The sequence below is a fragment of the Monopterus albus genome, unplaced genomic scaffold (genome assembly GCF_001952655.1).
Source record: "Monopterus albus unplaced genomic scaffold, M_albus_1.0 scaffold1.1, whole genome shotgun sequence".
Lineage (NCBI taxonomy): Eukaryota > Metazoa > Chordata > Actinopteri > Synbranchiformes > Synbranchidae > Monopterus > Monopterus albus.
The window spans coordinates 920,650-948,081 of record NW_018127881.1 but is presented as its reverse complement, the minus strand read 5'-3'; the positions used below and the strand labels follow the sequence as shown (position 1 = coordinate 948,081).

At 38.4% G+C, this 27,432-nt stretch overlaps 2 protein-coding genes across 2 annotated transcripts; both read left to right on the top strand.

Annotated features, from left to right (window-relative positions):
- Positions 1-756: 756 nt before the first annotated feature.
- LOC109970848 (protein shisa-5-like) lies at positions 757-11,412 on the top strand. The gene is made up of 5 exons (XM_020618742.1): positions 757-997; positions 2,843-2,996; positions 3,583-3,728; positions 8,230-8,457; positions 9,158-11,412. Exons 1-5 carry the CDS (start codon positions 931-933, stop codon positions 9,331-9,333), a joined length of 771 nt encoding a protein of 256 aa, XP_020474398.1. The 5' UTR covers positions 757-930; the 3' UTR covers positions 9,334-11,412.
- A 2,644-nt stretch (positions 11,413-14,056) lies between these two features.
- alas1 (aminolevulinate, delta-, synthase 1) lies at positions 14,057-19,962 on the top strand. The gene is made up of 11 exons (XM_020585579.1): positions 14,057-14,233; positions 15,383-15,623; positions 15,815-15,997; positions 16,098-16,244; positions 16,524-16,743; positions 17,230-17,414; positions 17,539-17,718; positions 18,034-18,198; positions 18,769-19,037; positions 19,188-19,350; positions 19,634-19,962. Exons 2-11 carry the CDS (start codon positions 15,413-15,415, stop codon positions 19,792-19,794), a joined length of 1,884 nt encoding a protein of 627 aa, XP_020441235.1. The 5' UTR covers positions 14,057-14,233; positions 15,383-15,412; the 3' UTR covers positions 19,795-19,962.
- Positions 19,963-27,432: the final 7,470 nt, after the last annotated feature.

Sequence of the window (27,432 nt, the reverse complement as noted above, 5' to 3'; positions counted from 1 at the left end):
AAATCAGATTCAGGGGCCACATCAGACGCGTCGCACTGCGCAGACGCAGGTGACATCACTTCCTTAGCCACCACTCGCGGCATTATTGAGAAGATGACAACAAACAAAGTTAAGTCTGACACAGAGAAAGGGATTGATGGCCGGCCAGACCGGGTTTGTCATTGGGAGAAAAAGAAGAAACGACATTTGGAAAAACTTTAATTACACAGAAGTGGAAAAGAAAACGGAATTTGTTGTGGAAAAAGATGGGGAGAAATGTGGCCACAAAATCATGCAAAATGTGTCTCTTGAGTCTATAAGGTAACAATAATATAATAAGATAACCTTGTTTGAAAAAGATAACCTTGTTTGAAATGGGTTTGACTAAAAGAAACGTTTGGTTTCATCTTTACTACTAGGTACTTATACTCTATACACTGGGTTAAATAGAATTGCATTACTAAAGAGAGACTAAAATACAATTTTCATTCACTAAAACTAGACTAAAATGTCATCAGTTTTCGTCGACTAAAACTAGACTAGACTAAAAAGAGTATGAATTGACTAAAACTAATAAAAACTAAAATGACAGCTTCACACAAAGACTAGACTAAAACTAAAATGAAAACAGGCCGCCAAAAACAACTATAGATACTGGATTAATTACAGGAATTTGAGTTTGGTAGATAGGTTGTCTTGACCCACACTCCTATTCACAAGGTGGCGGTAACCTCATGTTGCTTGCCAACCGCAAAAAGATTAGAAGAAGAAGAAGAAGAAGAAGAAGACGAAGACGAAGTAGGCGACTCTTTAACTGATGTAAGACAGTAGACGTAACTGCGACTGTGCTAGGCGTTTCAGTCTGGAGACGGTCTTCGCAGGAGCAGCCGCTCAAACCAGACCTCTTTCAGGAGGGATTCCCACTTTTCCTGTCTGAATCCTGAAGTAGCCATGGTGTCCGGCCTGTCCGGTGTTCTTGTGGTGGCTTTATGTGTGCTCCTGTCGCCCTGCGTATCTGGTAAGCTTGATTTTTTAAAAACTGTAAACTCCTTGCTCTTTCTCGCATTCTTGTTGGCGTCGTTTCATTATCTGTTTGCTCACATCGACATGCTAACAGTGATAACACACATCTTGGGCGATGTCACGATGTGACGTTAGCTTTGCCACCCGGAGCTGGATTAACTTGGTTAACGTTTGTTGTTGAGACAGTTTTAACATTAGATAGTCTCAGCTAGCTAATGGGAAATAAACCCTATTCACTCCCTGTTTGTGTGACTTTAAGTCAGTATTTTTAACAAAGCAAACACCATGATACACAGCCACAAATTTAACGTACAGGAAGACCTAAAATAAACATTAACTGACGCAAATCTACAGTCTGGGTGTCTTGTCCGTAGCAAGGGTGACAGGCCTTTACATGTCTGTCCAGGCGCCCATTGTCTCATAATCTGACCGTGCTTGTATATTTAAAGTTAAAAATAACGATTCATTTGTTTTTAATATTATATCGCTGTTACCCTCGCTAATATGCAGTCATTTGCTAGTTTATTACAAGCTAAACAAGCTAAACCTAATGCAGTCATATGCAAGAGACATGAAATAACCTCTACCTCAGTGAATATTAAATTTAGTTTTAATGTGTTTTTAGAAACTGTTAAACTCTTTGGTCATTTGGAGGCTGTAGTTTGTTACGTTGAACTGAGATATTTCTATTTAGTCTATTCTCAGTTGGGTTTACAGAACACAACCCAGGGCTCCCTCCTTCAGACAAGCTGCTGGAGAAGAGAGCAGGGAAAAAGGCCCCAGGAAACACAGAGCCTAATACATTTATCAGTTTTGGGTTAACCCCTTAACACAGACAGCTGTAAAAACATCAGGAGCTGGAGACAGTCTGACGTCTCCTTCTATTATCTAGAGCTCCGCATGCTTGGAGCAGCTGGACATAACAAAATGAAGAATTCCATGTTGTATGCGTGATGTGTAACTAAACATTCATTCAGACATAATTCTTACACAAGATTAATACAAGAAAACAGTCGGTGTCATGGCTTGCTGCTAACCTTGAAGCAGAGCACACAGGAGCAGACGTTGAATCTTACTAAACTGCATTACTAACACATATTAAAGTCTAATAATTATCTGACTGATTTATTAATTTCTAACAGTAGTAGTATTATTAGTTTTCGCTAACTGTACCTAATAAGCTGGCAGCTGAACAGTTCAGCAGCAGCACAAACTACAGTCTCCAAAGTGACAATCATGTTGAATCAGCACCTCTCAACAGCATTCAGCCTTCATTAAATTTATCACACACCCGTTGGAACAGTTTTTTCATCGTGTTACTTTCAGAAACCGTCAGAAAATAGTGAAAAATGCCCACTTTCTTTTCCCAGAGTCAAAGACAACATATTCACATTACCTTCTCTTTCTGTCCAGTAGTCCAAAACCCAAAGAGATTCACTTTATTAACATAGAGAATAAAGAAAAGTTGCAAATCCTCCCACTGGAGAGTATGAACGTAAAGAATGTTTGCCATTTTTGTATGAGAATTTTTAAAAAGCTATTAGTTGATTTTAAAATAGTTTGCTTTATGTTTTTATACATCAGCAAACTGAAGAATTGAGTAATTGTTTCAGTTTTACTGGACTGTCCTCGACCTTGACAGTCTAGATAAAATACTAAAATTAGCAGTGATGCTTTTTTTAAGTGGGTTGAGGCATGTGGCTGTTTCATCCATCTCATGTTTTCCTCCTACTGTACCAATCTCTGACAGGTAAGTCACCACTACAGCTTTGTCTTCAGTGGTAACAAGGCTAACCCTCCCTGTCTGTCTCTGCTTTCTTTCTCTGCTCTGTTTCACCAGGGGACGACAATGACTGTAAATCCTACAGAGATGAATTCGGAACTTACCATTCATCCAAGGAATGTCCATATTCGTTTTGCTGTGGTAGCTGCACCAGAAGATACTGCTGTGTTAACAACTTCATGCAGTTTTCTGAGGATGAACAGACTCAGTGGTATTCAGTTCTCTTTTATTCTGTAATAGGCAGTGAAATGTCTCTAACTGCTGTTGACATTGTTGCCTGAGATGTAATTGTCCATGCTGTGTGATGAGACGGACCTGAGTGGGTTCTTTTTGAGATTGTTGAAGCTCAAATATGAAGCTATTTTTATAGTCAGGAAACGGGAAATGCTTCTTGCTGAGCTCGACCACCAGTGTGAAGCTCTTTGTCTGAGCCAGCCACAGTTTGCTTTTAGTTAAAAACCTAAATGTATTAATCATTTTAATTAGTTAATACTGTATAGTCATCTATGTTCTGCTGCTTCTTTGGGTCCAGGTTGTGTTTATGTTATTAGGAAAAACTGAAAAATATTATATATTATAGTTTTTACTGGTTTCCCATCATACTTTGGCTAGAACAATTGTGAAACTGGTATTAAATTTCATTCTGTGTTGTATTAAAATGTTTTAAATGTATCTTTGTGAATCCTGAAGCCCTGGTTTGGCATAATTCAGTTTTCTTGTCTGCTGTTCTGCACTAGTAAGGCAATAGCAACATGGCAGTTGTTTTCAATAATGTTTTTTGTTTGTTTCTTTTTCAGTGACACCTTATCTCCCAGTAGTTACCCAGATCCTAGATTACAATTACCTTTAATCCTTGGTCCTCTTCTCTTCATTTTGCTCATCATCATCATTTGCTGCATCTGTCCCTGCTGCTGCCTGTACAAGATGTGCCGCAAGCCCCGACGTAAGTAGCCCTTCCACATAAGAGTGAATAGTCTGTTGGTGGTGGTGATGCAGAACTGGCAGCTGGTTTTCTCTCCAAGAGTTTCACTGCCTTCATGTTTCCAGTATGAGAAGGAAACTGGCTGTGATCAGATTTGCTGCCCACTTTCATTATGTAGATAACCCAATAGTCTATTGGATCTAGGATAAGGGGATCTAGACAGTTAAGTCGGGCAGCCTATAACACCTCCATCGTCTTAATCAGCAACAATAACAGCCTATTACAAGATCCTGATCTCTGGATCTTGTAATAGGCAATATGACAAAGCATTAAATGTTAATAGTCATCATGTGAACAGATATAAACTTCAACAAGACACAGGAAGTAGGCTATGTGATGTTGCCATGGATACAATGTTACAATATGGGCACTATTTTTAGCCTAGGCTAAATTTGTTTAGATTTGGGAGCACTAAATACACCAAATCAGCTATTAGCAGTTAATTTTGCAGCCTATCGTCAGAATTACATAAGACTACAGAAGAAATCTTAAAAACTCAATACTTCTCAAACAGGTTCTGAAGCTTTCCAGCTCCTGCTCAGTGCACGTATAGCCCTATAGAGAGTGGCAGCAACTTTGAGGCCCCTCTATATTTGTTTATGTTTTGGAACACTAAATATGCGGAATTTGTTATAACAGTTCATTTTTGCTAGGCATTATTGGATATACTGACAACTATCACTGAATAACTCTGATGATTTGCAGGCAAGTTCTGCAGCGTTTCAACTCCTGCATTATCTCATAATTATGAGATAGCGAGTCATAATTGCGAGATAAGAGCCACCTTTTTTTATTTTTTATTTTTATTTTTTGATGAACACCTTGTGCTTCTGTAGGCATGTGCTGTTGCTTCTGCAACATGTCGCTGTATATGTGCAGGCTTCCTGCCAGGAGCCACACTGAGTTGCTAGCACGGTTGATAGCACCTCGACCTACGTAGATAGTGTCAATTTTTTTTCTTTGCTTAAAAGAAGAACTCAGACTCTTGGTTTCCTTTGTGTTGGGGGAGTATTGTGTCTATTTTCAGAGCACAACATCAGGTGACTCATTTGATGGTTGGTCCACCCACCACATGACTTTCATTACTGCACTTGTTTGGTGTTACTAATACCACAGACATGTGGACACAGGGCACAAACTGGTCTAATGCTACCAAAGTTAGTGATATGCAAGCGATATGTGGCTCTGACAACAGTAACAAGGAGATACTGTGTCCAAAACTGTGAAAGTCCTCATTTGACATTTGTGTTTGTCATTATTTGTGATGCTGCACAAAGTTTCACTTGGCTTCTGTGGTGAGCAGTGTATAGTACTGGTTGAGGCCACAGTATAGTCATTAAAGGTAATTGCTGTTTTGCAGGTTATGCCAACTAGTGTAATTCCACCACCAGAAGGATGTTCTTACTCTTTTGCCTATTTATTTTCAGTAATGTGAATTATAGGATAGATGAAGTTTTCTGTACATGCAAATGTCAGTGCTGAGATGCTTCTCAGATTGGCATCAGTGGTTTTATAGTTGGCAAAGAAAAAAAAAAACTCCAGTATCCAGCTGCTTAAAGTAAATAATTTGACTTTTTCAAATGAAAGTATTTACCTGTGACCCATTTAAAAAAAATGCTTCAGTTTTGGTCTTTTTGTGGAATTTGTTTACCATAACAAAAATACAGAATTTCACCAGATTTATTCTTCAAGCCATGATAAAGTTTTTATTCATTTAGTTTTTTGTTGCTTGTAATATTAACATAGTAGCCCTGTAAGTACTACATACAGCTTTACTTGTATCACTTACACTAACACCCATGGTTACGAACATTTCGATAGAATCAAAGCAGACAGTCTGTGTTACAGGTGTAAACACAAGCTGTGCTGTCTGTCTATAAACGCTCCTGCCTCCTGTCCGCCAGATTTCATTCATTACTGAGTATTAAACAAAGGCAACAAGCTTCATGCATGAATATTTGTGTATCTTAAACCTCCCTTACTGTTTTCTGTGAGGTTTGCTGCTTATGTGTGTTTCAGTGAACAAAACTCTAACAAACTTGGTATAAATCCTTTGTTTCAACTTGATGGATGCCACCTTTTTATGAGGAGATGTGTTTTGGGAGATTTCATCATGGTGTAATTCATGTCCCTTCTCATATAATGCTGCTTATTTCAGTTCATGTTTGGGCAAATTTCAATCATAGAAAACAGTAGACTAAAAGAAGAATTTCATACTGCAGAGCTTCGACCATAAAATGATAAGCAGAGTCGGTTAGATGGCCCAGAACAATAATGTGTGTTGCGTTTGCACTCAAGCATGTGCTCTGTTGTTAATGGCAGATATTCTTGCACTTCCTGTCAGTTTAGCCAGCTTTGCTCAGCTTTTGCCACACAGTGATTAAACTCTGTCAGAGAGCAGTGGTAGGCTTAAAACACAAGCAAGAATGCGGATGCCCTGACTCGGGCTGCTACATGTTGGGATCACATCCAGGAATGTAAGAGCTCTGTCTTGGATGACTCATTGTTTCCAGAACAACCACAGTGGGGAAATCTCAAGACCATCTCACGTCATTTCTAGGAAGTAATCATGATGTCTCCCCCTTGTGTGAAAGGAAAAATGGGTGGGTGAAAAATGTTTGTGAGGACCAGTTACAGTATCCTCACAATCTGGCATCTAATAAAAATTTGTCCATACAGTATAATAAAAGCATGCACACACACCTACAGCCACACCCATCTGTTTCTTTATCAAAACAGTGCTGTCTTTCAATTTCACCAAACTTTTTCATAATGACAGGTTTACACTTGAAGTAGAAACATTACCCTGCAAGGTTGTAGAGTTCTTCTGTATTTATCAGTCTAGCAAGTAGCATTTCTGTAACAATGGTAGTAAAAATAGGAAATCAGTTAAAATATTTGTATAATGCAGAGGTGCACCCCTTTACTTCCTTCGTTCCGAGACATAAGTCAGTAAAGTCTGAGCACACAGACATGATTTAGACAAAGTGTGACTTGGACTTTCTGCCCCAAATAAATGTCTGTAAATCCACTTAAAAATCATAGGGGGAAAAAATATGCTCCTTGTAGTTTCACATCCTGTTTCAGTCATCACTTTTTTAAGTTCTCTTCAGCATCGGAGCAGTCAAGCGACAATTGACTGTACAACCATCCATAATGCACACCAGCACTGCTAATAGCTAATACGTGTAATGGTACAGTACATCAGGTTGCCAAAATGTAAGCAATTATAGGCTAAAACATGGAATCACAGTGTGTATCAGTGTCATAACATCAAACTTTTATAATAGATGATGATATATCTTTATTAAAAAGAACCGTGTCCTTTACTGCCTCAGCTTTGACTATGAATCATTTCCCCAGTCTAAAGTATTTCCTTGAGTCCCCATATCATCCTCCAGTGTAAATATAAGACTTCCATGCAAAAACTGCCACCAAATTTAATTCCATTTGTTAGACAGAACCATTTTTAGCAGCTTTTTGACTTGCATTAGTTAAATGCAGAAATGATGATGGAAAGCTGGACAAATGCAGAAGTTGTGGGGTGAGTTAAGTCTTGATGCATATTTTTGGAGTAAATAGGCAAATGTGTGAAATCTGAGCTTCTCTTTTTTTTTTTTTTTGCGTTATTTGGTTATAACTAGTGCTGTCAAACAATTAAAATATTTCTTTACGATTAACTGCTTGATTGTCCATAGTTATCTTGTGAAAAATCACAAATTAATCACACTTTTTAAATCGGTTCTAAAACAAACAGTGGTGGAAAGTAACAAGTATATTTACTCAGGTACTTCAGAGGTATCTGTACTTGAGTATTTTCATTTTCTGTTCATACTTTGACTTCACTACATTTTAGAGGCAAGTATTGTACTTTTTACTCCACTACATTTATTTTATAACTTTACTTCTCAGAACCAAATTAATACAAAAATACAGTATAATTATAAGACCTCAATGATCTATGGTGGACAATTCACAAGCTGCCCAGCAGTAATTCAAATTAAATGCATAAGTCCAGTAGTCTCTGGTGAGCGCAGCCGTACAGTTACATCAACAGAAACAGTCTGAACATTGTCATTTTCATGAGGGAACAATTTACTGCAGGACTGGTGTATTGCTGTACATCAGTTTTTAGGTGCGTGTACCTAATAAACTGCCAGCTGAGTGTATTAGTCTGTGTTGGAGGTGGTGCTTATGTTCTGAAAATAAATTATGGTTAACCTGGTGACATCTGAGGCAGTTTAATATTGCTGTTAATTGAAATGTCAGTCAGGCTTTACCACTGTTTACCAAACTTTTGTAAGATTTCATTTTTGTTTTTTTCTGCTACTTTAGTCATTTTAGTTATTTCTTATTACTGCTGAACAATTTCTCCCACAGCTATACTCCCCCTTCATCTGAAACTATGATTGAATCTCTACCTAGCTTGCATTAAATATTTCTTTGTTCTGTTTGCTGACAGCTGTGATTGCAACCACCACCCACACCACAGTGGTCACCACCAATCAGCAGCGGTACCCTCAGCAGCCAACTGCAGCACCAGGGCATCCTCAGGGTTACCAGGCAGTCCAGTATCCGCCCTACCAGCCTGTACCAGTGCAGCCGGGATATGGTGCCCAACCCATGCCTGCACTGCCCTACCCAGCACAGCCGTTCACACCAGGACCACCTCCAACATATCAAGAAGCCAGTAAGTCACATCAGACAACAGTCAAGGAATTCCCTCTTTACAGCATCTTAACAGTATTATCCACATCAACCAAAGCCATGATAAAGATAAATGCTGACTTCTTACTCTACGTTCAAAGAAAAACTCTTTCAAAAATAAAAGAAAAAGAACATATATCTTGGCTTTTCTGCTGTAGAAAATGGTGTAGTTTTAATTTGTTCTAACACCCTTTACACTTAGTCAGTACCTAAAACAAACAGCGAGATAAACTCGAGTTTTTTTTGTTCCCAACTTGAGTTAAAACCTTTTTTTTATAACAGCCTGTGTACTTAAACCGATTTTTATAGCACTGCATTTCTCAAACAGATTTGCAGGGAATGGACAGAAATGGTGGTCCTAGTATTTTTAGGAATAACATATCATTACTCTAAGTTGACAATTGCATAGAGGTTTTTTTTTTACAACCACAGAGCACCCTTTAACTTTAAGTAATGACACATTACAGGGAACACATTGTGCAATTTCTGGTTATTCAGGGTAGCTGCAATCGGAAGTGGCATAACTGCCACTGGTTTACAGTTGGAGCATTTCCAGATTTTGAAAAAGAAGAAGTGAAACATGTATGTTTACTTTGCAAGACAAAACTAAAGCATGGTTACTCTCTAGGCTCTCTAAGGATTTTCAGCCCTTTCTTCTTGCCATGTTTTCTTTCTGTATCCAGCAGTTCCTGGCTACCCCCCAAACCCAATGCCTTACAGCCATGCTGCGTTCACCCCTGGCCATCCAGCGTATCCTCCACAGCCTCCTGTCCAACCGCAGTCCAGTGCTCCACCCATGCACACAGACTACCTAGCCCAGCCTGCGTACAACCCGGAATATGTTGCACCACATCCTTAGCCTGGATAATGGACCACAGTGCCACACCCTCAGACACCTTAAACATGCTGCAACATTTTTGAACTTGGCAGAACCAGAGCTGTGTAATCTGAATCAAGAGGAGAGGTGTCCTTGAGTGTCTTGATTCACAGGCTTTGTTGATTAAATATTTGAAATGCATCTGTTCTGTAGAAGAGTTGAGAAGAAGTGAGAATGTCGATACTGCTTGGATGGAATTGAATGGACTTAGAATATACAAGTGGTGAGATTGTTTGTGTGTGTTTTTACACTTCTTAATGGCTTTGTTTTGGTGAGTTAAATAAGATGCCACAGAATATGATTTTAAAGAAAGGTAGCTGATGTGCTTTGTTTGACATGTCCAGCCTTTTGAGCCTGCCTCAACATCTTCCTACTCCTTGTTAATAATGCTGTGCATTGGTTCAACCTGCCTGACCTCTTTCATTCGTCATCTACAGTGAATGCAGTCAGACTCAGTGGTCAGTCTTTGGAGATTTGGTGATCTTGGCCATAATCTCATTGCTCTCTTTCCAGTCAGTTTACTTCAGACCGATAAAGTGCTTTGAAAAACGCCTTTTTTTTCATATACGCTGTCTTGTTCTTTGTCTTTGGTGTATAATGGTTTATATAGTATGTGTTGTACCTGTTACCTGGAAACAAACCAAAATGTGTAATATTTCTCACCAGAGGATTTATGATGGAAATACACACAAATTCATCATACCAATTCAACTAAATGAGCCTTCCACATGGGGAAAGTTTGCTTTCTATTTAAAGCTTTATGTGTCTATGTACATGTCAGATGGCACAAAGTTGTTTTTTTTTTTTGTATTTCTCAGGTTCTTTGCATTCATTGTTTTCATTTGCCCATCTCACTTTGGCAGCTTTGAATGATTGTAACCAAAGGAGATTAATTTCTTATCAGTCAACCAAACATTCACATAGATGAGTCCACAAAAAAATACCTGAAAGAAAATGCAAGAAACAAGTGTGCCTTCCTCAAACTTACGTGTGCATCTCAATGACAACATTGAATTTTCATCTTCTGGTTTCTTATGAGTGTTGGATCTATTTGTTTGTTAATGCTGTGTTACTTGTACCTTTGTTGATGTTGTTTTGCAGTCTGACGTATCCAACATTGTGTAGCCTTTTCAAAATGAGTTCTTTTAATAGCAAACCAAACCAAAACATGCATGTTATGAATCTTTAAGATCGTTTTTTTTATACAGTATTATTTCAAATCATGAATTTCTCATAATCACAACTGCTTTTATTATATAGACCCAGTGTAACCGTAAATGTCATTTATTGCTTGTATCTAAAAACTAAACAAAAGCCTTCTTTGCGCTCCTCTGCTTTCTTTCTTGTTTTTCTGCGACAAAGTCATCAGTTATGCTTTCTGCTGACTGAAATTACTTGAAGATAGTTTTAATTAAGTGACCTTTTTCTGTTGAGCCTACTGAAATGGAGTGCAGTAAAAGTGACATGCCAGACATTGACTTTTTAAGCCACCCTGTGTGAAATGCCAGACTTTTCAGCTTCCTTTGCCGAGACACTGGTTGTGGTCACAGTAAATAATAGCAGTCATATTCAAAGTGTGTGTGAGTATCGCGGGTACAGGTTTCAGAATGTTTTTTTAGCCACATTATGCTGTGGCTCATTAGTACACTGAAAGACCACATGCCATCTAATGAAAGGGGATTAATGTCGTCACATATTTTTGTAATTTGCACAAAAAAAAGTTGTTTTGTGAGGCATGTGCATGTGTTTCTTACAGACCAGATCTGTGTTTCTTACCTGTGTCTGAAAGCTGTTCTCTCTCTTATGTTGTAATTCTCGTTCAGTTCTTTGACCAGTGTTGATTCTTCATAGTGACTTTAGAGTGGTTTATGTTTGTATATGGATTATAGTCATTGATATTCTTTGTGAAAAACATATCGGCGGAGATTTAGTGTTCCATCTGTGTTTCTTGTCCAAGAGTAATTGTCATTGATGCTACTTGGAGAATGCATGTACATGACTTTTAAACTGTTAAAAACGTGTTCTGCTGAATTGAATAAATATGTATCTTTGGTCATTGAATTTTCACGATTGTTCATAAGTCAATGTGCATTTCTGTCAAGCATGCATTTAACAACTTGGAGTCAAAAAAAGATGATGCTGAAAAATTTGCAAGTAAGTAAATACTTACAAAAGGGAATGTAATTATTATTATTAGTTAGTCTGACTGGCAAAACCAAAGGATATTTAAAGACAGTTTCCAAGGACAGTATCCATTGTGTCGCCTGACTCCTGCATCCATCTGTTGTGGCCTTGAGCTGATGTTTTCACTCGTTGCCATGACCACATTCCACTCTTATCAAGGCTCGTTCTTCCTAGTCTAAATATCTGCCTAGCTGACCTTTCTGCTACTTTTTAGCTCTTCTCTCTTCGCACACAGACATTAAAGCATAATCCCACGTTACATTAGTTTTACATCAATTTGTTAAAACATTGTTTTCCATAATACAATCATTCTCATAATTTTTCAAAGAACATAATTTGACCATAAAGATTATATGCACACACTTAAACCTAAATGATCAAAAAGTTAGAAATAATTTTCATTTAATTTCTGCATGTAAGGCCCCGCTGACTGATGAACTTTCACCCTACTCTCAAAACAAAAGCTAATTAAAGGTTTTGCCAGGCTCAAACGTAAAAATGCAATGTTACAAAAAGACTAATAAAAGAGTTAAATTATCAAGTCAACATGTATAAACATAAGACCTCAATTAATCAATCATAATCATTATTGCCAAGTATGTTAAAATACAAGGAATAAGACTCCAGTATAGTAGCCTCCAATGTGTACTAAATAAAACAGAATAAAATGTAGGTTATGTATATATGTTGAATTTGTCTGTGTCTGGACCACTGTTATATTGACTAGCTAAACCCTCCATTTTGCCTGTCACAGTGGGGAAAAGGTTCAGTCTGAATGAACCAGTCATGACACAATCCTGCAGGTAAAGCCTTCTTGCAAACAGTGCAATAGCCTAAAAAGCTCTGTAGGGGGCAGCAAACCTCTACGACTGTCCAAGCAAAAGGGTTACTTTATGAAAGGTCTGAAGAAACCGCATCAGATGCCACAGAAATTTGGAGACACTTGTTTAAGATGTGCTAAATTAGATTACCTTTTCTTTCTGCAGTCGACAGATGCATCTGACTAAACCTATGTTTTGCAAATAGGAAGCTAGGTGTATTTATTTGTTTATTAGTTTCTAAACAAGTACAAAACATTTTTAAATCCACTGTTCATTTACAGCCTGCATATTTGTGCAGAGCTGTATAAACAAAGGAAATTGTTATACGAATAAAGGTTTGTTCTCAATTAGTATTTCTCTGTTTAAACATTTTTCAAATTTATAGCACATCAATAGCACTTTGGTTTTAGTTGGATGGACCAAATAAACTGGCAACTGAGTCTATATTTTTAATGCATACTGAGTTTATAATGTTTGTGTTTAAGAATTAGTTTAAGTTCAATGTCTGTGTTTCAACACCAGAGGTCACAAGTGCATGGAAAATTCAAGAGGATCTCTACTGTAGCAGCACAGGCTAATCTTTTAAGTCCTCAGATGAAGTTACAGTTCATGCCATGTAAACCAAAGACAGTATCCATTCAGAGACACTACCTTCTATCAAAGTTAAGCATGTAGCACATGAAGGACCAGTTTGAGATTCAGATCCAGTCTCCCACTGACACACTGTATGTGCAGTGTATGTAATAAAAGGCAACATATACTGTATCAAGTGTAATTGTACTTTAAAACTGCTGCTACACAGAAACAGTGGTTTAACTCAGATTTATTCAAGTAGCCTATTGTACTCAAGTACAGATTTTAGGTATGGTTTTGTATACTTCCATAGACTACTTACTACACTTGAGAAACAAAGATTATAGTTTTTACTTCACTACATTTATATGACATAAGTTACTTTGATATTAATTGATATTAATTAATTGAGTTGGCAAATACTGAGCATGTTTAATATTATTACAACTGTGTTTTACTATATTGACATTCACTGGGCTATCTGTTTATTCACCAACTTCCAAATTATGCGTGCTATAGGAGGAGTCAGTTGTTTTTAATGTTGTTTTTATTTAGTAGATACGTTATATTCTGTTATAAGCCATTTAGTACATGTTTACTGATTACACCGAATAATAGAGAAGGTGGGCTTTTACTTTTAATAGAGTACACTGTGATAGTAGTATGTTTTTAATTTAGCAAGCATTTCCAGTACATCTTCTACCACTGCAGACTGAATCGCTGCCACATTCACGGAGCCATTTGAGGTGAGAGCGTTTGATCCATGGGCGTATTCTGTGGCGCCTGTAGGATTATATCTCATAGTACGCACAAGAACACACGTTATGGCATAAAACATGAGCAAAATCATTTTAAAACATGTTTTAAAATCATTTAAAAATGTACGCATGGGGCTTACAGGATTACGGGTACATCATGAGCAAAATCATTTTAAAACATGTTATAAAATCATTTAAAAATGTACGCACAGTGCTTACAGGATTACGGGTACACGCGCCACTGGACTATTACATTACATACACCATCCATGGTCTGACCAGAGTGGATTGCTTGACTCAAACGACCTTTGTCGAATATGATCTCGCGAGACTTCCATTCCGGTGTAAGCTTTATAAGCCCTGGCACCTCCAAGTCCTTTTCGTTCGTCCTCAGTGCAGGATAACGAAATACCGGTGTCCTTCACTTTTTCTAAAACCGAGCTGTTTGTTTAAAGTATCGAATTAAATTATCTTCACTCTGGTTATCCTGTCCACTACCCGACTGATAAAGAGGGTTGCACTATTAATCTGAACTTTTTTTAAAAGGTAAGTTTGTTAGTTATCTTAGCCGCATCGTCTCCGCTTCTGGTTTTAGCTTCTTAGCTAGCTAGCATTAAGCCTGGGCTCCGGTCAACCAGCGGAGATCACGACCAGATCTACTCAACCTGTCTTGTTTTAGGGTTTTCCAAAATGTTGCAATCATAATTTAATGTTAGAGACAGACAAGTCGCGACTATCGCTATGTGTGTAATAATCATAACGTTAAATGTTTTACGGGTCAACGCTTTATGAACACTTGCAAACGAATAGTGCTACTGTTTATATCTCGTCACAAAAAGTGTATGGGTTATTATAGGCTAACGTCAACTAGATACTGGAAGAAACTGACGAAACAGTCAAGTGTAATACCAGCAAATATGATCCAAATGATCACAAACCATAAGCTGTTTATGTAGCTGTCAAACTTAATAAAAGTTAGTTTAATTTGTGTATAGCCGTTCTTGGCATGTTATTGATTATCTTTGTCGAGGAATGTGACCTGGGTCCAGCTGGGGGGAAATGTTAACTGTGGCAGGGACTGACGTAGGATCTGTAATTTTCTGTCTTATGCAATAAAACTCAGTGTATAACAAGCTCATTGTAATGTCATTATCAGACACCTGCTGCAATAACTAAGGCATTTCATCCTCTCAGAGAAATACGATTGTATGTGACATGAATTTGGGAAGACTAATATTGACAGAGATGTAGAACAGCAACTAAATGTTTGGGTCATTAGTAGAAACTGATAATCCTGTTTTTAAGCACAAAAGCCAAAACTGTTTTTGGACTGTTGGTCGTACATAACAAGACATAGAAGAGTCTCCAAAAAAGAGTTTCAGATGTTTTGGCAACATCAACCATAAAATGACAGTTACAAAAAGAAATCTACAGACATTTTTTTAATAGATAGCAATTTATCTAACAGTGTACTTCCAACAGTTGCCTGCCTCATTTGGAAAAAGAAATCTATTTAAATGTGTGCATTATTGCTAAGGCACTCTGTGTAAACCACATCGAGCTGTTGAGATGTACTGGTTACATTCAAAGGAAAAAGAGGAAAAGGTCCTTTGTGTTTTGGGGTGTAATGTGTCTTCAATAAGTATCTGAGCTTTCCACAGCACACATTTAATTTGAGTTTCAACTCTCCATTAGACCTCTGGACAGTCATCATCACTGCTGACTATGGATGTAATTGTGCGTCGCTGTCCATTCCTGGCACGTGTGCCCCAGGCCTTCTTCCAGCAGTCCAGAAAGGTTCTGGCAGTGTATGCCCAGCAGTGCCCTGTCATGATGGAGCTGGCCTCAAAACCTATGGCTCCATCAATGGCACGGGCCCTCTTTTCCTCCTCCTCCTCCTCCCACCAGAAGACTGAGGACACTTCTGCCAGTGCAGGTGAGGGTGATGAAGAAGGCGTAAATACATTTTTTTTTTTTTTTTACCTAATCATCCAAATTAAAATTGTAGCTATGTTATATGAAGTGAAATATTTTAATCTGATGATTAAATTATTGCTGCAAAATGTATTTGTTGTGTAAGTGTTGTGTCTGAAACCTAAATCTAAAACTTCCTTTGTCCACTTGCAGGTCCCAAACCGGAAGTGGAGCCCAAGCTGCCTGCTGGTCACCCTGTGTTGGCCCCAGGTCAGGCTGTGGCTTCAAAGTGCCCATTCCTGGCCGCTGAGATGGGCCAGAAACACAGCAATGTGGTCCGCCAGGTTGGCATGGAGTTCCAAGAGGATGTTCAGGAGGTCCGCACTGTCCAGAAAGGTAAGAGTTGTTTAGAAGTGGATTAGATTAGGCTGTTTTCGCCCTTTGTCTTGTACAGAACTGCTTACTATTTTGTTGTCTCCTTTCTTGACCCTTTTAGAAGTGTCCCCTGATGAACTGAAGAAGCCGTCCTTGGCAAGTATCGCTAAGGAAAGCAAAGGAGAGCAGATCAATCTAATGAAGACCCTCCTAAAACAGCGGCCTGAAAGTATCTCCCATTTGCTTCAGGACCGCCTGCCAGGCAGAGGTAGGTTTCATTTAGGTATCTTGACATCATTTACAAATGCTAAAATATTGACACTGAACTTCCAAATTAAGTCGAAAGGCAAGGGTGTTAAGCTACCACACTGCCTTCCAAGACTATGAACATACTAGCAACAACTTCACCCCTTAGTAACCTTCAGTATGTTTAAGTGCCTTTGAGTAAGATGAACTGAGACTTTCATCACATTAGAAATTGCTTCACCACCACGGTGTAAGCCGCATTGAGCCACATTAAGTAAGCCTTGTCTTCCTGTTCTGGCAGTGTCCCGCTTCCATTACGATGATTTTTTCGAGAAGAAGATAGAAGAGAAGAAGAGTGACCACACATACCGTGTGTTTAAGACGGTGAATCGTCTGGCCAACGAGTTCCCCATGGCCGACGACTTCACGGGCTCTCTAGAGGACAAGCGGGAGGTATCTGTGTGGTGCAGCAATGACTACCTGGGCATGAGTCGACACCCTCGGGTTGTGCAGTCTATCACGTGAGTATTGGAGGGGTTGTTTATTTATGTGTGTAGAGTAGGAAGAACTACACCTGATTAGGTCTCTTGTGTTCAGATGTGTTTGCATGTAATGAGAGCGCTTTCTCTGGTTGTTCTTTACCTTTTCTCCCACTGAGAGTGCAGGGAGTTCAGAGAGAGAGAGAAACAGAAAAGATCATTCACACCATGTACTAACTGAAAACAACCTGACACCAGTTGGTGATCCAGATAATTGTTTCTGTGGGTGTTAGTTGGCAAGAGGTTACACCTAAACCACATGGGTACCAGTGAAGCTATTATGTTTGTCTTCTTTCTTTTCCACTTGTTTGAGCTTGCCCTTGTGCAGCAGTAACACCTTCATCTAAGGTGTGTTAGTTATTTTACTCCTTAAACTTACATTGGGTATACAACTGTGCTGTGGTGATTCTGGAAAAACATACTAGATTAAACACATTTTTGTTTGTCTTTCTTGCCCTGTGTTTCCAGGGATACTTTACAAAAGCACGGGTCAGGGGCAGGAGGCACCAGGAACATCTCTGGGACCAGTAAATTCCATGTAGAACTGGAACAAGAACTGGCTGACCTTCACAAGAAGGACGCTGCACTGCTCTTCACCTCCTGCTTTGTAGCCAACGACTCCACCCTCTTCACCCTTGCCAAGATGCTGCCTGGTAAATAACTACAAATGGTTTATATATTAGATGAATGTCACTGATGTGTGAATTAATAACTTTGATCCAGTCATTTTAAATCATTTCTCATTCTCAATGCTGTCTTTGCTCTGAATTATTTTAGGTTGTGAGATCTACTCTGATGCAGGCAACCATGCCTCAATGATTCAGGGTATCAGGAACAGCGGTGCTAAGAAATTCGTTTTCCGCCACAATGATGTGGCACATCTGCGAGAGCTGTTGCAAAAGGGTGACCCCACTAAACCGAAGATTGTGGCCTTTGAGACTGTCCATTCCATGGATGGTTAGTTTGTGTTGCTCCTCATTATGTTTTTAAAACCTATTTATTGAACTTATTTTGTGGCTCTACAAAATGAAAATATTAGGAGTTTTAAAAGATGTTTTGAAGTGTTTTCCAAGGAATGTAAATTAGAACTACAGGTTTTCTGCATGCTAAAAGGCAGCATTTGATCAGACTGAGCTATTTGAATATCATTGTCTATTAAGCTAAACGTCAAGTTTATAGATGTTGAGACTAAAATTACCTAATTTGTTCCTTGACACTGGTTTATTACAGAAATTTTTCCTTATTTCCTTCTGTCTTCTTTCTGTTATTCAGGTGCTGTGTGTCCGTTGGAGAAGATGTGTGACGTGGCCCATGAATTTGGTGCCATCACCTTTGTAGACGAGGTTCATGCTGTGGGCCTGTATGGCGCCAGAGGCGGGGGCATCGGAGACAGGGATGGCGTCATGCACAAGATGGATATCATCTCAGGGACATTAGGTCAGCATCTAATCTCTACTAAAAAGAAAATAAATCACTGATATTATATGAAGGATTTTAACTTAATCCATACAAAAATGTTCTTGAAACATTAGTAGTTGTATTGGTATAGTTATCTTTTCATTTTAGATTTTGCTATATTCCTCATTCATATATTTTAATGTCTCAAAACAACTACTCCCAGACAGTAGGGATCTCCTTGTTCTCTGATTTGTTGTCACACTCAGGATCAGGCCTCAGCTGTGTCACCCATTATACCAGAGGGTTGAGCAGCTCTGTTGTTGCTAGGAGACCATGGGCTCTTGTTACGCTCTCATTGAATTACTCTGTGTCTGTGTGTTGCTGTCAGGCTGAGGGGACAGTTCTTTCTAAATGGGAGCTCTACAGCTCCTGTACTCTGCAGCTGCCATTTCAGGAAATTCTAAGTTGTGAGAATACAATGGCAGGGTTCAGCATAGAACACTAGGCATATTGTAGTGAATCTTAGGCTGTGGACTGCAGAATTGTGTGTCTAGAGCTATAGCAGCAACTTAAAGTATAACCATATTAATGTGTCCTGTCCTTTTCCAGGCAAGGCCTTCGGCTGTGTGGGTGGTTACATCGCGAGTACGGCAGCCCTAGTGGACACTGTGCGTTCCTACGCTGCTGGTTTCATCTTCACCACCTCTCTGCCACCGATGCTGCTAGCTGGAGCCAGACAGTCCATCCAGGTACTCAAAGGGGAAGAAGGCCGCGCTCTAAGACGTAAACACCAGCGCAATGTAAAGCTGCTCAGACAGATGCTGATGGACGTGGGGCTGCCCGTGGTGCACTGCCCCAGCCACATCATCCCAGTCCGGGTAATTCATGATTTTATTTCTGGCCTTTTGATGCAAAATTCGACACTCACAGATGGCCGCAGCCACATTACACTTTAAAAACATTTAAAAAAAGTCCTTAGTTTGTCTCCCCAGTGGCTCCATTATAATCATTGTCTAAATTATTTGTAGGTGTCAGATGCGGAGAAAAACACAGAAGTGTGTGACATCATGATGAGTCGCCACAACATCTATGTGCAGGCCATCAATTATCCCACTGTTGCCAGGGGAGACGAGCTCCTGCGTATTGCCCCAACACCCCACCACACCCCTGAGATGATGAAATACTTTGTTGGTAAGATTATGTAGTAGCCTTGTTAATGTGCTTCAGCTGAACCTATAATATTGATCATGATACTTTCCTTTTGATTTGGAGATTTGTTTTCTAGTTTTATGTGACTCTTGTTTTATTTAATATCAAACTTTGGGCTTAATTTATATGGTAAACTTGTTTTTCTGCTTTTTTTAACCTTTCATCTAAGCCATTTCTTTGGTGGTTTCCAAAGTAGTTTTTATTAACGGTACTTAAGTCAAATAAAATTGACTTCCACTCTTTTTTTTTTGCTTTCCCTCTTCAGAGAGGCTGGTGCACACATGGAAGGAGGTGGGTCTGGAGCTGAAGCCCCACTCATCAGCAGAGTGTAGGTTCTGCCAGCAGCCGCTGCACTTTGAGCTGATGAGTGAGCGAGAGAAGTCGTACTTCAGCGGCCTCAGCTACCCTATCTCAGCTTGCGCATAGCATAACACTATTCAAACCACTGCTGGCTTGAGATGGCACATATGCATCTATTCCCCTGTCACGGTCATAGAATGTATTAGTTATCTCTGATAAGTCCTCCTACACATATTTTAAATAGTTTATATCCAGATGTTCTATATGCTCAAAATAAAATGAGAAGCAAAGTAATTCTGTGTTTGTCTGGTTCTTGAGTTTTATAAAGCAAAGAGAAAATGTGTAGTTTTGCCAGTAAATCATGAATACGAAGGGAATATCCACTATTAAATGCAGGACTAACGGCCTCAGTTCTCCTATGGTAGTCTGTGCAAGACAACAATAATACAAGTAATTTTAAAATTTCTTCTGTTTGTTGTAATTACATTTTGCCATGAACACGAGTTAATGATGCTCTTACTGAACTGACGCTACCTTGTTGTAATCCAATCAAAAGACAACTGTCAAGTGATGCTTCTGACACTGAGATGTCGAATGCTTTAGCGAATAATTTTGTAAGGCTACAAAAATGGGTCACGACAATTGATCTGGCTCAGCAGATGAATAGTCTTTGTGTAGTATTGGTTATTAACCTAATTATTCTGATCCACCTGCCTGCTTGTGCTTGTAGGACACTAAAACATTGTTTTCTTGTTACATACTGATCAACACCTTGATAGACAGTATTATCACTGTAATTTGTAACATTTTAATAATGAATCCAGACCTATTAGAATACAATATTACTGCCAGACAGACGGGGTGGTTGAAGTTTCAGTCAATAAAATGCAACAGATTGTACACTGTGCCATTTTATCAGGTGAAGTCTTGCAGTGTTTGTCTGAGGGTGACCTACTAACCCACTGTCCTGTAAATTCAGGTGGACATACTGTAAATATTGTGAGACTTGAGATGACCCAGATCCACAAAATAAAAAGAGGTCACATCTTCGAGGTCCACATATGTCTCAGAGTGTATCACAGGTAGCATTGTTGACCGTTGCATCAGAGGTGTGAAACCACTGTAACACACACAGACAAGACTGATCATCACGTTTATCATTTCCTATTTGTTCATATTTACCTTAATGCAAGCCTGATGGCTAAATGTGATAGTACAAAGGCTCTTAGCACAGTCTTGTATAGACAAGATTTCTAAATGGGATGTTAAAGGAGTGACAAGGACATAATATAACAAGCAAAACATTGCTTTTACATTTTTCATATTGTTAGACTTACTGTGTACCTGTCATTTTTTTCTTGGATGAAACTAATCGAGTGCTAATGTGCAAAGAAGGCCCACTTTATCATGTTGGCAGCTTTGAGTGACCCCATCTTGTATGAAGATCCTTGTCCTCTGAAAATTATTCACAGTGGTAAAGATATAAATAAATCAGTTGGGAATATCCAGTAATGCAAAAGTACTTTGTAGGTGCACAGACAGCATACATCAGCATCAAAGCTGATTTAGGTCAACTCATGTAGGTCAACCCATTACTCATACTTTCTCTTTATTGAAAATCTCACAGGGTGCTTCCATCCAATTAAAAGTGACCCCATTTCTTTATAAAATGTAAGACTGAATCACACTGTTTTCCTGTTAAGGGTATCCTAAGCCAAAGGCTACTGTTTGCTGGTCTGCAACAAAAAAACTATTCACACATTTACACGTTTTACAGTAAGATCCCCACCCCCCCATTCTGAGTTAAAAAACATTTTGTAAATCAGAAGTGCAAGTAGACATCAGCCTATATACAAGGTAAACTGATTGTTCTAAAATGACTGTATGAGCCTAATGGCTTCTGGAATCAAAGCAAGTAAAAAGCTTTTGCTGTTCTGGTCATGCAAAAGACAAAAATATCTCAAATGGCAGCCTGAGCTTATCCCAGTTGCTTTTAAGTAGTAGAAGTGATCAGCACCTTGGCTCCCACAGAATCATCCACACAGCTCAATTGATTGAAAGCGTACGTTTGTGAGGGCTTTAGCTCTTTCAGAAAGGTCACTTCCTCATTACAGAGTAAGCACTGAGGTGTTCAGAGACATACAGTAAGTCCAAAACATTCCACAGATTTAATTTTAACATACTCACACATGAATACACAATACCCGCCATGTTTTGTACTTATGAAATATCTGTCCATATTCTTATCTTCATGTGTCAGAGTGGCTATCTGGTACAGTATGCTGCTGTTTAAAACTGTCACATGTAATTAAACATTCCTCTGAGTTTTCAGGGAGCAGCCCTCATTGCAGCTGGGTTTTGAAAACAATACGTCCCTTATTAGGACTGCTGTGTCATCTTTCAAGATGAATTTTCTTTAATATTTAAATGATCATTTCATCACAATGTGTTCTCCCAGATTTGAAAGACTTTGAGTAGAAATAGGAGTTACTTTAATGGGGCCAGCCACATTACCAGTGTCTGTAGCTGCTCTATCAATATAATACTACCCAAAGGCTTAGTAAAAGAAATGGCCATCCTATCCAGTTTCATGCTTTGGTTATGTTTAGCACTGGCCTCATTATTTGCCTTGCTGCTGCCATTCAGGATCAGTAAGCATCCAGGAACGTTACCATGTGACTATTTCACAGTTTGAGCTTGTCTGAAGGCTGAAGAATGCATGTGTCTGCATGTGTCGCTTGCAATCATATGCGTACACAGTAGAAAGGTGCCTTAGAAATATGCTAGGACTGTGACCTGTACAGTTTATGAGCTATAAAATACATTAAGATCTATGGAGGCCTATTCAGTCCCATTGTTAATTATATATAACAACAACACAGCAACTGTACACAGTGCAAACTCAGTTTAAATTTCAAAACACTGACTAGTGCACTTTGACCAACTGTGCATAACCTCATTCCTGATTCCTGTGTATTTATTAAAGAATACATTGTAGTCTATGGAGGCCCATTCAGTCCCATCAAGGCTCCATTTACTCCCATGGCATGTATAACTCAGTCATTACATTAAGGCCTGTGAATTTTCCTATAATCAGAAAATTGTTCTCTAGTTTTTAGAAGCATAAAAAAAACAACGCAATGTGTTTTATAAAGATGATTTTACCAAACCCCGCGAACCCGTTTGGGACTAAGCGGTATAGAAAATGAGATGAGATGAGATTTTACCAAACAGTAAACTTATCAATGGAAAGGCAATAAAGTTCATAACTTTATCAACACAAGAAACCCTGACACACACTACTACACTTGATAAGTCCTTCCTGTGTGAATGTATTGACATTGACCATCAAGGACAAGCGGTTATTACACCACCTATTGCACAGTTAGAACTGTTATGGGGGAAAAGTTCACAAGAGACATGTCTGTTTTTGTATTACAACAGCATAGAATGGCAAAAATTTACCACAGTTAAGACTTTGAGTTTCACTTGAAGTAACCAAAAAGATGAGTGAATGAATTCCTCCAGAGTGTGACCCAGACAGAGCACATGCGCGTACTGTGTATTAACGTCTTGTGACTGTTTTTTTTTTCTTCAGTTTACATTATCATGAGATCACAAGTTGAAAGCTTCCATCAATGACCACTGATACTTTGATCTGCTGCCACATTTATTTATTTTTGAGCTTTTGGTAATTGCTTTGTCACCTTTATTTTAATAAGTAACTTTTTCCTCCTTAAAAGCAAGTATATTCATTGTCGCCACATATTTTTTGTTTAATCTCTGTTATGTTTGCTCTGGTTATTCACAACTGCTACTGCTCATACTTTTCAAAGAAACACTGGAGTCTTTTTTGGGTGCGGCATACAGGGTAGTTCCCAGCACAGACAAGCCTTGTTAATGAGTTTTTTCAAGACTGCACGTTTCCTTGTTGGCTTATTGAAGCATTGGATGAGACAAGAATGAAACGCTGGATGCGCAAAGGCTGCTGTAATAATTCCCACTCTGGTTGTGCTGTTGGACAAATGACCAGTTTACTGTGTTATGTGATGGTGGCCATGGCAGCTTGTGTACAGCTTTTTCAGTGTTCAAATAATGTCACATTCAATATAGGTGCAATTTTGGTTGCAAAGCATCATCAAGTTTTGAAGAAGTCTTTCAAAACCTACAGCATGATTCTGGATAACTAAAATAATGTTGTCTTTGGGGTCTTTAATATAATTTTTTTTCATAAAATTATTTAGTAATAGTTGATATATTAGTGGCCTCATAAAATATGGTGGATTAAAATAAATCAGTTACAAAGCATGAGGCTTTTGAGGGTTTAGGGCCAAGTTGGCCTTGTTACTGGCTCATGGACGTAGACCTAGACCTCCCAGTCGACATTTCTCTCCCTCTTGGACCTTTCATATCCACCGCCCTTGGTTACAAAGCCCTCCACCATCAGATAAGATCATGTTGCACATAGCAGTAGACATAGGGCAAAACAGTAGCAAAGCTGAAAAGGAAAAGTCCCTTATTTCTTGTACATGCGCTGAATTTATTCTCTTTTTGTTGTGTTAAGTAATGTTAGTACAGTAGTTGCAGTAGTCAGAAGAGTGGTCATTGTTAAGTAGGACAGACTAAGCTGATTGACTATAGCCTTTGTTATGGTAGCAGTGGTACTCTTGTTAAGCCTGTTAATATTGTGCCTGTTGTTTGAACATGTGATCTCTGTTGCAAACATCACTTGAATAAAACTTAAGTCAGTGTCTGACCACGCCTACCTAAAGCCACACCAGGAACAAGGTTGTGTAAAGGTAACATACCTTCAAAGATGACCTTCAAAGATGATGTAAGCCTGTCAGAGTTCTCGTAAATGGCAGAGTATTAGTTGAGAATTTCCTTCTGTTACTTCCTCTGTTCATTTTCAATTCAGCTCTAGGTGGGCGGCCTTCTGCCCCGACCGGTTGGGGTGAGTTGATAGAGGAGAGAGAAAAGAAAAGCATCAGGACAAACAAAAAAACCCAGCAAGAACAACAACACAAAAAGTAAATATAATTTGGCATTACCCCCTGAAATCTTAATCCTCACAAAGTTCTTTAGATCTTGAAACTCAGGACATTTCAATCTCACAAAGTAAAACACAAGTAAAGCAACAGCAGCTGGCCATTTTAGTTGTAGGCCCTTGAATATCTGTGTGGAGCTTTATTTTTTAATCTGTTGCATACAAGCAGTAAAATATTAAACTCTACAGCCGATGGCATGTTTTCGGTGTGGGTATGTGACACAGAGAGAAAGAGAGCATTGTATTTCCAGACATTCATGTGAGTGACATCAAAGGCTGATTAAAGGATAAAAGCCTGAGTCAGTCATTTTTTTCCTTCTTGCATTCTAAGAAACAAACCAGTCTTCCTTTTTATTAGTAGGCCTGCTTGTGAAAAGTGGTTTTATTACACACAACTAACACTATTTACCCTCACACCAGCAAAATAAGAGGAAGGCGTGATTAATTTGATTTCACAATCAATAAAAACCCTTTCAGGAGCATTGTTACAGAGCACTAATTTGGATTTCCATGTGAGCCCTTTGAGGGCACTCTAGGTTAGAAGACTTTGTTCTTATGACTGGGTGTGCTTCATTCACCATGTTGCCAATGTGTTTCTACATCATCCAGGTGAAAGGGAATCAGGTAAATATATAAAAGACACCGAATCTTCACCCTCATTAAATGAGGCTAAAAGTTGTGTTAGTTTGATAGTTAGTTCTTTATGATAAATTTGATTATGAATGGTTTATTGAGTTACTTTTAGAAGGCTCTGTGTGTGGGCAGCTATCTTGAGTATTTTTCACTCCACAGTGCACTGTCAGCTGTTCAGACAAAAACACAAGGGCACCGGGTCAGAAGTTCAATAATTGGCTTTCCCTTTCTAGCAAATTCTTCCTAGAAAACCATTATGGAAAAATGGAAGCTGTACTCCAGATCAGTTTCCACATAAAGCATTTCTGCTTTTATAATTGATCAGCTCCATTTGTGAAAATGACACTGCTGAAACCAAAACACGTTATTTGCCGATGAAATTAGAATCAAAAATCAATTTATTTGTTTGCTAAATAATTGAGAACGTAAATTTCACATTAGCTTCAATTAGCTTTAAAACACAAGCCAAAAATAAATAACTGAACCTTCAAAACCCGCAATTGTCTTTACATTCACAACTAGTAGTAAAGCAGAAATTAAAAACATAGAAAGACCAGTCCTGACTATGAATTAAAATTTGGCATGATGGTGAGTTTCTGCAACTATCATGTCCTGGAGAAAAGTAACTCCTATTTTATGGTTGTTTAACAAATTTTTACAGTTTTTTGCTCTTGCATAGTTACTGTTTTTAGTCCAAAAGCAGGATGAGTCAGAACTTTTAAACCTGGAGTTCCACTGTTAAATTTCCCTTGTGTCATAAAGTATTTTGTTCTGTGAAGTAAAACAGCCTGTGAACTATGAACTCTGAGATTGTGTAGGTGTGTTTCAGTAATATATATTGTCTTGTTGAACACAGCCTATGAAATCTATAAGCCTTTTATTACTTTAATGTCAATTCATGTCAACTTTTTTGCCTTTGTTGCCTTTAGGAGTTTTGTTAGTGCAAGTATACTTCACATACAGACAGTATACAACTAAATGTATACTAAATTCCTTATACAAACCCTTTAAATGAAAAGTGCATTTGCATTAACTATCCAAAAAACTGTTATGCTGTCTAATTCTGTCAATAAGAATTGTGTTTTTGACTCTGCAACCACAGTTTTAAAGAATAATTTCAAAGGTCATGAACTGAACAAATGTTACATTAGTCTTTGTCTACTCTGTTTGTCTGGAAATTTATTCTAACTATACATTTCCGAGAAGTTCCTGGAACCATGTTGTGGCTGACAACACTGCAATAGTGCAGATCATGAACAGTTAGGTGTGTCTGTGACGCTTGACATTTCCTCTTTCATGAGCCACATTTCTTTCACTTCCAGTAGGTCATTAAAAATAAACCACTGCTAGTGTAGTATTGCTGTGATTATAACCTTGTCTGACATTTGCCTTAACACTGTGGGACAGTGAAGTTGAATTTGTGTGGCTCTAAAAGAGCTGACAGAGTAAAGGTGTGCATTTAAAACCTGAGAAAGAAGAATACTATGCAATGTTTCTCTTATGCAACTTATTTATCCATTATATGAAAATGTACTGTTAAGGTATCATAAAGGCTAACAGACATGATGGAGCTGTTGCTTTATTTCAATAGAAGCCATTATGCTTTCATTGTAATATGTCTACAGACAGTAAAAACCAACAAGGTCACTCTTTTTATGACTCAGATCGTGTCGGACTGTGTGTGTTGTGAAGATTTTAAACCACATACTTCATCTCAAACATGGCGTCATCAGCAGACACTCATATGACAAATATGCTTTCACATTCAAAACGATATACTGTAAGTCATTGTTGTTAAATCAGTTCCTGGTAGCAATCAAAAACATTACTTCATTGTCATAGGCAGCCATTTACTTTGACATCATGTACAGTGGGTACAGAAAGTATTCAGACCCCCTTAAATTTTTCATTCTTTGTTATATTGCAGCCATATGCTAAAATCATTCAAGTTCATTTTTTCCTCATTAATGTACACACAGCACCCCATATTGACAGAAAAACACAGAATTTTTGACATTTTTGCAGATTTATTAAAAAAGAGAAACTGAAATATCACATGGTCATAAGTATTCAGACCCTTTGCT